Source organism: Dermacentor albipictus, chromosome 6, assembly GCF_038994185.2.
Source record: "Dermacentor albipictus isolate Rhodes 1998 colony chromosome 6, USDA_Dalb.pri_finalv2, whole genome shotgun sequence".
In the NCBI taxonomy this organism is placed as follows: Eukaryota; Metazoa; Arthropoda; class Arachnida; order Ixodida; family Ixodidae; genus Dermacentor; species Dermacentor albipictus.
Window position 1 is genome coordinate 1,041,786 of NC_091826.1, and position 14,217 is coordinate 1,056,002.

Consider the following 14,217-nt stretch of genomic DNA (forward strand, 5'->3'; position numbering starts at 1 on the left):
AACGTCCCTGTACAACCGGTCCTATCCTACAAGTACTTAGGCATTACCTTGTGTGGCGACTTGTCCTGGAGTACACACGTTACGAACATCATTTCATCCGCTAATAAAACACTTGGATTTTTAAGACGTCATCTCCGCCAAGCCCCTAAACATGTGAAATTATTAGCGTACAAATCCCTTGTCAGACCAAAATTAGAATATGCCTCACCCATTTGGAACCCGCACCAAGCTTACCTTATAAATGCACTCGAATCAGTCCAAAACAGAGCAGCCAGATTCATTCATTCATCATATTCTTACGACATCAGTGTGTCAGCTTTGAAAGCTGAATCCGACTTATTGCCCTTATCACTTCGTCGCCGCATTGCCAGCCTTTGCTTGTTTCATAAATTTTTTTCATAGTTCACTAGGTCGCGCACCCTACATCGTCCCTCCAGCCCGCATATCTCATCGCACTCGTCATCCGCTTCAAGTTTCCCGACCTCGTGCCCGAACTACCACTTTTGCCGCATCATTTTTCTCCCGTACTGCAGCAGACTGGAACGACCTACCCAACGACATCGCAGCCATCACGTGCTCATCCAACTATGCCAATAATGTTACCAGTCATGTTTCGTTCTGCTAACACTCGCTCACCAAAATATATGTACCCACCCCTTATGCAATACCCCTCGTGGGTCTTTAAGGTAATAAAATGAAATGAAATGAAAAGAAGACGGGACATTCCGCCTCTGCACAGACTACCGGGTTCTCAATCGTCAAACTGAATTGATACCTTATCCAATGCCAAGAATCGACATCATTAACGAAACTGGTGCTTGCCAATGTTTTTCACAAATAGACCTCTGCAAAGGCTTTTGGCAGATTCCACTAAGTGAAGAAACGAAGAAGTACACCACGTTCATAACCCCATTTGAGTTGTTTGAGTACAACCGCCTACCATTTGGTTGGAAAAGCTCCACTGCGTGGTTTCAGATTATGACGGACACCTGTCACACTGAGATTATGTTATTTCTGCTGCCGTTCTAGTTAAAAACGCTACAATAGAATATCTGTTGTTCAGATTCAAGTGCTTTTTTTCCCCCTCTGAAACTAATGAATTATTGATGTTCTGTTGTACTGCATACCAATGATGTTCTAAATAGTGGACCTGTGATTCGGGGCAATCTTTCTTATGGCAGAGAATGCTTTGGTTTCCAGTTTTTCTCCAAAATACAATAGGGCTATTCTAACTTTATGGCAGGTGGGTAAGGCCAGCAGACGACATATTCTGCGACGATCACTTTCAGTGATACTATCTCCTTGACCGTCAGGTGCATGCCGATTGGCTGGCTGAGCACTACGTCACGTGAAGGAGATAGTATCACTGAAAGTGATTGTTGCAGGATACGTTCCCAGCCTGCACAGCAGACAAAAGGACCGTGCACCACATGACTCAATCACTGTTGATTCTGAGATCTGGAGGATCACAGCAACTTCACATGAACCCCCCATCTCTCTCTTTTATCCGCAGTCCGAGCACATACATACGACCGGGTCATGACACTTCCGCACCCACCAAATAAATTCAAAGCTAGTCTTGAGACAAGTTGTTTGAAGAAAAAAAAGAGTAATGTGGCTGTTTGGGCTTGTTGTTATGGCATAGTGAACCCGCGAAATACTTGAAGTTGAAACGATTTTGCGACTTGGTTCAGGGTACGTCAGCACACCATCTGTGTACTTGTCAGATAAGGAGTTAACCTGTCTAAGGGTGTGAATTGCACATGTGTAATGTGATGAGTGATGCCTATCCTCCCCCCAGAGCCGCGACTTCCAGAGTCAAAATGGAAGAGGCTACTTACATAAGAAACTTAGACCACCCACAAGGCTTCCATACTCCCTCGCTTCAGGCTTGCCAATGCTCTGCAGGTGCTAAGCCTCACTCTCCCAGGATGCAGACCATGTGGCTCTCATACCAACGAATGTTTTTCAAAAACACTTGCGAAAAGGTTTAGCATGTTGAAAAGTTCAAACGCTACAGCAACCATTGCCTCGCTCAAGAAAGCGTGCTGCCGACGCTAGTGATCAAAATCCATGCTAGGTCTGCGCTTAAGTTCAAACAAAGGTTGTCTCGAACCAAGCAAAACTGTGAAAACTATCATCCGATGCCCCAAAAGGTCCATGTTGGGCAGCTAGATGTGTGGTCTCCAACATGCTCTTGGAACAAAGGAACAACACAGTGCAAACAATCACAAAGGCATTTATTGCATGTTTCACACACTAATGCTTGCTTGCTGAATATGGACACAAGACAAATCGAAGTTAGTCCGACTCACCGCAACCGGATACCAAGCGAATATGTTTGTCCCCATGCTGGACACCAATGCCTAATCGTTCGTGTGTACGGTCATGCGAACAGTGGCATGTTAGAATGATCGTGTTCATCCATGTCGGTGTCATACCCAAAAACCTTTCCCGGGACGGTCCCACAAAGCATCGATCAGCACACACGTGGGAGGTCCGCGCCGCTCGCCCACCCCAAGCCCAAGTGGAAGATCCTACTCCTTGTTGCGTCGTTAGGTGGCGTTAGCAGCGTCATAACTCTCGCACCATATCTCATAATATGCTGCAATCACAAAGCCACACGGCAAAGCCAGATTACAGCAGATGGGAGCCACGCGAGGAAAACAATATCAGGGGATGCTTGAATGTCGAGCGTCCCCACCACGGCAGAAAAATAGGAGAGGTGGCCAAATGAGCGCCGCAAGCGCGTTGCCGCACCTCTCAAGTTTCTACAGCCGTCGCCAAGTGGCGAAAGATGTTTATGGGCTCAAAGACGCGCATCGCAAGCTTTTGCTGTGCTGTAAAAGGTCGGTTATTATCCCAATTTTTCTGGCTTTAAGAAGCCGTTTATGATTTTATTAGTTTGTAGAGGCTCTCTATTGGCCTTGCCCACAAAAATAAGTATGTCAAGCACTATGGAGCTTAAAAATTTCTAATCGGTGCAAATAATCTCGACAAGACTGACACTGTGGTGTTCTCACACATGCTTTTGGGACAAAGGAACGACAACACAGTAGGGCAAACAATCAAAAGGGCACCTATTGCACCTTTCATAGACTAATGCCTGCTAGCCGAGCTGCTATCCACAAACATGCCGATGGGCGCGCAACAAATCGCGGCAGTCCGACTCACCCCGACCGGATAACAAGCGAATATGTTCGCCCCATACCATCGCCTGGTGTTTCGCGCGTTTGGTCACGCAAACGGTGGCATGTTCGAACGAGGCCTCGCGAGACGGCCTCACAGAAGCATGGATCAGCGCACGCGCGGAACGTCCACGTCGGTTGCCGACCCCGCACCCAAGAGGAAGAGCCTTCTCCTTTCCGCGCCCAAGTGACCCTGCCATTAGGTGGTGTTAGCAGCACAACACTCGCGCCATCTCGTACTGCGCTTCAACCACACTGACTGCCACGGGCATCAAGCCACGCAACGAAGCCGGATTGCAGGAGACGGGAGCTATGCGGGAAAACAACATATCAGGGGACGCGTGAGAGTCACGCGTCCCTGCAACACAGAACGCCGATCACAAGGGATGCACGTGCATTTTTCTGGAAGCATGAAAATTCTGACCGGCACGTGTAGAGAATTAAAAAAAAATAATTGGTTTTCACGTCATTGTGGGTAACATTCGGCTTATGAACGTAGTTGGTTTACGACCGCCTGGCTCTAACTAAATTTCACTGTGCGTTCACCAATTGTTTAATTGCGATGCTCTACCAATTGAGCTACTGCGGTGCCGTTTTCCCATTCACTTTCTTGGGTATTTATGTTTCCTAGTAGAAACCTGGGAGTGTTAGCCAGCGCCACCACTCACAGACCTTGGCGGTGGACATGGAACATTCTTGCTGCTGCAGGCGTCACGAGAATGTGATCTTAGAAGAGAAGATCATGAGAAGATCATGTTCTCGTGATGCCTGCGGCAGCAAGGACGTTCCACGTCCACCGTCAAGGTCTGTGAGTGGTGACGCTGGCTAACACTCCCAGGTTTCTACTAGGAAGCATAAATACCCAAGAAAGTGGATGGGAAAACGGCGCCACGGTAGCTCAATTGGTAGAGCATCACACGCGAAATGTGAAGGTTGTGGGATCGGTTCCCACCTGCGGCAAGTTGTTTTTTCATCCACTTTCATTCCCATTAATTTATATATGATAAATTAATAGAAATATATATATATATATATATATATATATATACGCTGACTGAAAGAATAAGGACACCTGGATGACAGTGAAGAGAGGGTCTGTGTCCCTCTCTTCGTCCTGTCGTATAGTGCCGTTTTGTGCTCATAATCATGAACAAACCAGCCTAAATGCATACTCTTCTGCAATCCTTTTTCTCTGTTTTCTTCTTTGTGTAGGTGCTGCCACGATGCTAAATAGTGCCCGTAAGGCAGCACGGCAGCGCCTAAACAAAAAAATTGCTGGACACCGTTCTGATTACTGGTAGCACCCTGTTTACAAGAGAAATGGCGCTCGACATATTTATTATCGAAAGAACTGACGGGTGTATGCTCACGTTGCAACTCATATTAAGCACGAAAGTACATGAGAAGACGAATTGTAAATGTAGATGAACAAATCTAAGTGACAACAAAAACATAGACTCAACATGTTTGAGTAAGGATATGTAAAACCATATCTCTTGAATAAATGTTTTGTTGTGGTTACAGTGTATGTCCCATCCTTTTTCTATGTCTCTGCTATCCATGCTAAGTCACGCCGCCCAGCTGTAATTATGAATCCGAACCAACTTGCCCCCTTTTAGTCATTCTGCTTTCTTTTTTGTTCAAAAAAAGAAAAAGAAAAGAAAAAGGCTCTGCATGTATTCTAAGTTGCGTCAAATGCTGTTATTGGTAATTTCTCAATGTCCTTCACAACTTTTCATTGACATCTCATCGATCAGGCAAGTTTATAAAGTTAACTAATCAAACGTATTCAAGCACGATGAACAAGAAATACTCAGTGACCACCATGAACATCCATCAACATACAGTGAATGCCATTCGCATAATGTCCTCTGTTATTCACTCTTGGCGACATTCAGTCAGGATAGAAGACTACTACAGAATAAATGTGAAGTTACTTCCCTGGTCACTGCATGTTAGCCAGTATTCCACAATGCTTACCAAGAAGAAAAACTAACTTGATATTATTAACCCAGGATGTAACACAATGCGACAGTAACAGCTTGTGGACAAAGGCTCACCGCAAGACTGGTCGAGTTTGCACGCCTGCACTCAACATGACATCATGCAATACACTCATGTCATGCCATGCACATTATGGAGCTTTCGAATAGGGGCCGCAAAGAAGTGGCGTCAGCATCATTGTGCATGCACGAGGTGCAAGGAGGGTTTTGCATTGGTGTTGGCCACGCTACTTCACGGAAATAGCACAGCAACCCTAACTCGATGCAACATGTCGCCGTGAATACCATTCTAAACTATGCACAACATGGAAATCTGATTGCTGCGGCTTCTTTGCAAAGCCCCTCTGTCACCCATAGGCATCGGAAAAGGTAACCTTTAATCCTAGAATGTGACATCCCCCTTCGGCAAACTCTGTGGTACCACGCAGGTTGCATGGGTACTGAAATAAAGGCCCATTCGATTCGCCTGCACCACTGTGAAACAGGTCACGGCAGTTCACAAGAAGTTCAGAGATTGTGCAGCTCGATTTCCACAGTGCAGGCACAGCGAGGAACTTGAAATGAATGCCAAGGTGCATATGTGGTGCAGGCATTATGTTGTGTCCGGCTATTGTACACAGAGTGCGTAAGTTTGAGAGGTCCTGAACTACAGGTACGATTGATTTCTGGGGCAGAAATACACACCCCACTTGCGTAGACACATCAAATGTACGTAAACAGACTTTTAACGATGCTCGCGTCCGTATGCTACGTCATCTGCTGTGCTGCTGCTTCACACCTGTATGCCTAACCAAGTCGGTTTTGATAGAGGAGTAGGAGCAGCAAAATCATGAACTAACCCTGCGCCTTTCCTGCACCTTTTGAAACGAACAGAGTGGTTCAGCAGGTGCCATTGCTGCACCACTGGAACGATAAGCAGGGTGCAGCACCTCATGAACTGGTTCAGGTGGTGCGGGCAAATCGAATGTACCTTAAGATGCCCGCAAGACAGTACAGCGGACTACACTGTACGTCCATATGGTACGACTGTCAGAAAAAAATGTACCCGAATGCCGAACCGAACAACTCCGATGGGCATGTGCTTCCTTCTATGATGATGGTGAGCATGACGTTGGTTTTGATTTCAGTTTTGGTAGCTGCAAAGAAGCGACAGAAAGAGGGTTTCGCTCTTATGCATAGTTTGACGCTAGCTCGACAAAATTTTCCACTCAAATACCTTTCTGGCCCAGGATTGTCTCGTGCAATTGGCGCAGCTGTTCCACCACTGTTTTGGACCCCAAATGATGGTTTATTAACCCTTTCCTTACAGAGTTTCTTGGCCAAAAACAATACAAGAATACCAATTTTTTTTTTCCTAAATAAATATACACATTTTGAAACAACCAAAAAATATCCTTAAAAGCACTTTATTTGCAAAACACATGCAAAATATTTTTTTGAAAGTATGGAGAGAGGATCGGCTTCACTGCACTGCACAGCGGAGAGTCTCCGACTTTCTGCAGTCCTCGTTGCAAAAAAATGTCTCTTTGGAAAAACAATACAGCTACTGTGACAATACTGTGACAAGTGGGGCTCATGCTTGTGGCAAGGATGTTAGATCCCTAGATTGTAGAGTTGGTGTGGTATATTTCAAAACACAGAATAGTGCAGAGTGCTACTCCCCATTCTTCACACTAGGTATGTGTAGTGGTTGGTATCACGGGAAATGAAATCTATTAGTTCATTCGTTAGAAACAATTCAAAATACGGCGCACAGTTCCCGTCCTCTGTCACAGGTACCTTTACGCCAGGCATGGCCGTGAAAACAAACCTTGTCCATTGCCGACTTGTTGAGACACTGTTGTCATCCAAATCTGACGACTCGGAAAAGATATGCTGCTGAGTATCGTCCCTGCCACTATCGAAAGAAAATCAAGCTTCTTCTTCACTGTCCGAGTCCGACAGACCTTCCACAAACAAAAGTTTTTTTTTTCTTTTTTCCCGAGCAGAGCCATTGCTGACACGCGCACGCACAGAGGAGGACACCATTTTTATATCACAGTTGCCAGCATCGAAATGTTACCTGGCATTGAATGCGCTTTTTATTTTTTTTACTGCGCGATCTGTTGAATCCAAAAAGAACTAAACAAAATTTATCAAGGCAGCTTAAATGCAGTGTGCACAAACCCTTGTTCCAGCGTGGACGAACCCCGATCCTATTTGGTGGGAGCGATACAAACCGTGATGACAAGCTCAGTTTGTCTACGGTAGGGAAAGGGTCAAACTTTATGGATTCAATCTGCACAGGTCGTGTTGTGAACATCGTTGCCATGATTTCTGCCTTTGTATATTCTCATGTATTTTAGGATGACCATATTGGCCCCTAATTACGACTAAAACTGAAACTTTACTTCCTGGGCTTGCAATTCTGCAGCAGCAAAAATTTGGTTTTGTGTGGTGTTTCAGTGATGATTTACAGTTGCCAATGGATAACTCTGGTCAAGAAGTTTAATGAAAGCAAACAGGCTGCTTGTCAGCGTGTTGCACTATTGTCCCAGTAACCGGTTGAGGTGCCTGTGAGAAATATAGGTATTTGGAATGTTACATGCACGTTATTTACAATTAATTGATGTTGATTTATCTGTGGGTACACAAGCCTCATAAATAATAAAAAAAAGACTGTTAAGCATATTCAAGGGCATCAGCTTCTGGTCTGACACATGAAGCCATACACAGACCTAGTTGCCTTACGTGCATATTTACTTGGAGATTGCCACCTTCTTGAATGTCACCAAATCCTTTCTTTTTGTTACGAGAAAAAGTTTATGGCCAATTATCATCTGATGCAGACAAATAAGTGCTGTTAGTCGTCAAACACCATTGGGCAGCTGAGTTTCTCAAGCGGGTGGAGGCCGTGATGAATAAGAACTCTGGAAGGCTAAATATGGTCATTGCTGAGGAACTGGAAGTCAACAGGCAAACTTTCTGTGCATGATGTCATCATGTGCCACTCCTATGTAATGAATTAGCTTGCTCCAGCAAGGCATGTACAATCCAAGAGAGGCTGGCTGGGAACGTCTGCAGACATGTCACCTTTAATGTGGCATTCCCAATTCCCAGCTTAAACCTGCATGCATCTATATATATGGGCACTGTCACTGAAAGGGAAACTAATAAGCCGCCACACAATGTAAAAGCTGCTATTGATGAAGCACCGTCCAACATTTACACACACTATGTGATCCGAGCGTGCCACTGTTATCCAAGTCAAATACATTCAATAATTGAAGCAGATGATGGTTTTATTCGATATCCTTCGACAAGAGCAGTAAAAGAAACAATGTAAGAAATCTGAAAAAGGATATTTCAATTCTTGATTGAAATAATGTTGCTATTCTTGAAGTCATCATTATGTCCTTGAATACCTCACACACCCAGTATACATTCACACTTTATGTCTGCAGATCCAAGAAAAGCACAATGCAGCTAACTTTAGATGCAAGAAAAAAAAAAAGAATCCTTGACTGCACAACATATACAATGTTTGTACTGCTGCCTAATTTAACAGGCTGATGGCCATCGTCTGAAATAAATGGGCCTGTAATGCTGAAACGCTCAAACATCTACTCACTGACATGTCCTGAACTTCATAGGCATACTGAATGCACATCAGTGTACAGAGGTGACAAATCTAAACAAACCAAACCAGTGCCACAGGGTTTGCACTATTGCGTGGTCAATTGAAAGTAGGGACAGCTGGATGAGTTGGTGTGATAACATAATTATAAAACAGCGCCAGGGACGCAGACAGCAAAAAGAAACAACAACGTGGTGTGCTGCGTCATGTTGTTTCTTTTCACTGTTTACGTCTTTGGCACTGTTTTATACTTATGGTCAAGTGAACCTCACCATAGGGGCACCTCCCACCTATTACTTTCATGTCACTGCAGTAATCAAGGTGACATGCAGGCACGGTCTGTCCTCTCCAAAAGTACAATGTGTACAAGCATAACCATAACCTATTTCCAGAGCTAAAGGGGGGGTTCAAAGCTGAGTGGCAATATTTTACCACTGGCTCAACATTATCAGTCCTGGCCAATGACTCACCTGTGTCTCGTGAATGCAGTGAGCGGTGGCACTCTGACTGGTATGTCGCTAGGGGCTGGCTTCCAGCTCTGGCTGTGCAAACTGAACAAAGGGTTCCCATTGAGGTCGCACCCAGGCTCAGCTGCACACAGCTGCAACGACACACTTGTATGAGGAAATAAAAACTCATAAACATGTGTGTTCAGTGTCCTCAGTATCAGCTCAGGTACTTATGTGCCTCTTCCACGTGCCAAATCTTATGTTTCTGCAACAAATATCCCATGAACTGAAGCTCTATTGTGGTCATGCAAATCATGCTGCTGCAAAACTGGCTTCTAAATAATTTGGCCAGAGAATGGGGGCACTACAATGGGCACTGGAAGACATGGGGTCATTGCTAACATAAAGTACCTCTTCACAACAGTTGCACTATTTTGGAATGGCTTGTTTTTGTATTTCACCAGTAGACATTCTCTGCCACACATAAGCACACATGCGACGATGAGCAGAGCTTGGCCACTATGGGGTGAAGTAGTGATTTGGTCCTGAGGATTACACAACAGATGTAGCAACAATCATTGTAGCATCGAAGGTGCCTGTGAGCCAAGGTGCAAGCAAAGGAATGTGCACAGACTGCATGACGCCATGGCTGCTTCTAGCAATATTGCCAACAGTAACAGCAAATGCAGTGCCTGTCAACCAAGTTCCTAAAAACTAGGCCTGCCCTAGTAAATTATATCATGTGACCTCACCCCCCTTTTATTTCCCAACAAACACTTCCCGAATGTTAAAACACTCACTCCTGGAAGAACAAGGTTGCCTTGGTTGTCCATGGCCTGCAGGTCATCATCGAGGTGCTCAAAAAGCTGCCTGTAAGACAACAAGCAGTGGCATGCAAAACACATTCTCATATAAACTTGGCTACATACAATGACCAATAAAAGAACAACAAAACAGTTTTCAAGCATATAGTGACCGCTGAGCAGAGGACACACTTATCATCAAGTTCTTAAGGTAATGGTCAGTTAGTTAAATTGGGTTTAGTGGTACAAAAGCGACTAAGGCTATGCTAAAACTTATTGTGCGCAAATAAACAGGGACGAAGAATAGAAGAAACACAAGGACGAGCGCTTTCTAACCGAAAGTGCTTGTCCTTGTGTTTCTTCTATTCTTCGTCCCTGTTTATTTGCGCACAATAAGTTTTAAGATGAATTTGTGCCAACTAGGCCGACTCGCAGTCTTGCTTAAGGCTATGCTGCCCCAAACACAAGGTGTTATAAATCAAATTTAAGAACAGCAAAAGCTTTGTTGCTCTGTAGCTTGTGTAAAAAATGTTGTTTAGAAATTTAAGCACATCATGTAAAGGAACTAGTGGATCATCTCCTAAAACTACAACACGGTGTAAAGTACATGTAATTTACCCAAATTGTACAAAAATTTTCGTACGTGTGTTTCAATGTGTGTACATGTCAGTCAAATGTGCATCACAGTTAGCGGTTCTTGGCACTTCTCGCATGTTGGAGGTCAATCTTTCCCATGGTAAAATATTGCCTATGAGGTGTGCTGCGAATTTCAATAAATTGTTCCTGGTGATTACATTACTTCTACATGCCAAACATGGGTTTAGTAAGGTGTAGCTTGTCGTTTACGCAAGAGTCCCATTTGTGTCACCATTCTGGCATCAAGGCCTTCTGAATTGCTCGGATATGACCTTTATATGGAAATGCAGTGTTCGTTATGCCTTTGTACGCTGCCATGGATACACATCTATCTGCTGCTTCATTACCCATTATTGCAACATAGCTTAGGACCCAGCAGAACTGAACTGATCTCCCAAATTTGTTAAAAGCCACCATGCTTAATATACCCCCTGGCAGGAGTTCACACACAGATTCCAGGTGTAGAGCCTTCAGTATACTAAATTAATCAGTGTATATGACTGCATTTTTATACTTGTCTGTGGTAATTTTTTTAACTACAGTATGTGCTGCATAAACTTCAGCTGTGAAAATGGGGGCATACTGTGGTAGTCGAACACTTGCTTCCCAATTTCTTGTTACAAGCCACACACCCATGTGTTCTTGTGTTTTAGAACCATCTGTGTAAAACTATGTGTAATATTTATATTTGTTCCTTAACCAGAAAAGGAACTGGCCTCCCTAGTGCACTATTAGGCCACTACCTCCTTCATGATTCCTACAATTAACCCATGGCCCTCAGTCCCCAGCAGCTGCGGAGCACCTGATCAGACCTGGCAGTCAGACCTGTAACGCAGCAGAGGGTGCTAAGAATCTCTTGACCCGGACTGGCTGCCAATGGAAACTGATCCTTGCCAATGGAAACTGACCCTTTTACCACCCGAACTCTTTCGTGTGAGGCTAACTTAGCAGGACTCTTTCAGGAACTGTCAGACATTGTTTGGGATATCATTGGCCTTAGTGAGGTTAGAAGAACGGGGGAGGCTTATCAATGCTAACGGCCACGTTCTCTGCTTAGAGGACTCCCAGATAGGAAGTTATATGGGAGAGAATTCCTAATACATAAGGACATAGGGAGCAACACTGGTGGATTCTACAACATTATTGCGAGGGTAGCAGTAGTTGCAATAAAACTTAATAAGAGGTATTAATTGAAAGTAGTACAAGCCTATGGTCCAACCTCCAGTCATGATGATGAGGAAGTAGATCAGTTTTATGAAGATGTGGAATTAGCCAAGAGAAAAGTGCAAACTTGGTACACTGTAGTAATGGCCGACTTCAACGAAAAAGTGGGGAAAAAGTAGGTTGGTGAACAAACAATTGGCAACTACGATGTTGGTTCTAGAAACGCTACAGGAGAGATGTTGGTAGAATTTGCGGAAAGGAATAAGCTATGAATAATGAACACATTCTTCAGAAAGCGTAGCAACAGAAAGTGGACCCGGGAAAGCCCTAATGGTGAATCAAAAAATGAAATTGATTTCATACTTTCGCCAACCCCAGCATAGGGCAGGATGTAGACAAGTTAGGTAGGGTAAAGTGCAGTGATCGTAGGGTAGTGAGGTCTAGGATTCATCTGAATTTGAAGAGAGGAAGAGTAAAATTGCTCAAGAAGACACAGACCAATCTAGGCGCAGTAAGAAAAAAACGGACCAATTCAGACTGGTACTAGCAAACAAATATGCAACCTTAGAACAGCAAGATGTAGACGACATAGAGGTAATGAATGAAACCGCAACTAGGCTGGCTTCAGAAGCAGCAACTGAAGTGGGAGGCAACGCACGAAGGCAACCAGTAGGTAAGCTCTCCCAAGCAACGAAGGACCGAATGAAGAAATGACAAAGAATGAAACAGTCCAACTCAAGAGATCAGATAGAATACGCGGAATCGTCAAAACTGCTCAACAAGAAGAAAATAAGGGATATAGAAACTATAACGTGAGAAAACTGAAGAAGCCGTAAAAAATGGACGCAGCCTAAAATCAGTGAAAAAGAAACTTGGCATAGGACAAACCAAGATGTATGCACTGAAAGATAAGCAGGGTAATATCATCAGCAATCTCGAAGATATAATAAAAGAAGTGGAAGAATTCTATACTCACCTGTACAGTACACAGAGGAGCCACTATACCTCCATTCAAAGTAGCAATGAACAGGATACACAGGCTCCTTCTATAACTAATGATGAAGTTAGAATGGCCTTGCAAGACATGAAACAGGAAAAAGTGGCCCTTTATACACCATGCCTCATGATTCAAGAAGATCCACAAGAAGGGAGACGTTAAAGGACTGAAAAATTATAGGCCCATTAGCTTACTTTCAGCATTGTATAAAATATTCATCAAGATAATTTCCAATAGAATAAGGGCAACACTTGACTTCAGTCAACCAAGGGAACAGGCAGGCTTCAGGAAGGGATAATCTACGATGGATTACAACCATGTCAACAATCAGGTAATCAAGAAATCCACAGAGTATAATCAGCCTCTCTATATGGCTTTCATAGATTACGAAAAGGCATTCGATTCAGTAGAGATACCAGCAGTCACAGAGGCATTACGTAATCAAAAAGTACAGGAGGCTTACGTAAATATCTTGGAAAATATCTACAAATATTCCACCGCTACACTAATTCTCCACAAGAAAAATAGGAAGATACCTATAAAGAAAGGGGTCAGACAAGGAGACACAATCTCTCTAATGATATTCGCTGCGTGCTTGGAAGAAGTATTCAAGCGATTAAATTGTGACGGCTTAGGAGTAAGGATCAACGGCGAATATCTCAGCAACCTTCAGTTTACAGATGACATCGTCCTGTTCAGCAACTCTGGGGATGGGCTACAACAAATGATTGAGGACCTTAACAAAGAGAGTGCAAGAGAGGAGTTGAAGATTAATATGCAGAAAACAAATAATTATGAATAGCCTGGCAAGGGAACAAGTGTTTAGGATTGCCAATCAGCCTCTTGAATCTGTGAAGGAATATGTTTACCTAGGTCAATGAATCACAGGGAACCCTGATCATGGGAAGGAAATTTACAGAAGAATAAAATTAGGTTGGATCACATACGGCAGATACTCAGATCCTGACTGGAAGCTTACTATTATCGCTAAAAAGAAAGGTGTACAATCAGTGCATTTTACCAGTGATGACATATGGGGCAGAAACTTGGAGTCAGACAAAAAAGCTTGAAAACAAGTTAAGGACCACACAAAGAGTGATGGAACAAAGATTGATAGGCATAATATTAAGAGACAGGAAGAGAGCAGTGTGGGTCAGAGAGCAAACGGGCATAGCTGATAGTCTAAATGACATTAAGAGAAATAAATGGAGCTGGGCAGGTCATGTAATGCATAGGTTTGATAACCAGTGGACCATTAGGGTTACAGAAAGGGTGCCAAGAGAAGGGAAATGCAGTAGAGGATGGCAAAAGAGCAGGTGAGGTTAGGCCCCGCACACTCTCAAGTTCAACACATGGCCACA

At 43.8% G+C, this 14,217-nt stretch overlaps 1 protein-coding gene across 10 annotated transcripts in view; it reads right to left on the reverse strand.

Annotated features, from left to right (window-relative positions):
• Positions 1-14,217, reverse strand: part of Grip163 (gamma-tubulin complex component 6) — a 521,720-nt gene that overhangs the window by 383,470 nt on the left and 124,033 nt on the right. For all 10 annotated transcript variants that reach the window (XR_011514995.1, XR_011514994.1, XM_070539799.1 and 7 more), the window contains 2 exons: positions 10,057-10,126; positions 9,278-9,408 (listed from right to left, as the gene is read on the reverse strand). Coding sequence is in view for 8 of the 10 variants with exons in the window: in XM_070539799.1 (XP_070395900.1) it covers positions 9,278-9,408; positions 10,057-10,126 (201 nt within the window). In the remaining 2 variants the exon portion in view is untranslated. The remainder of the gene's footprint in view (positions 1-9,277; positions 9,409-10,056; positions 10,127-14,217) is intronic.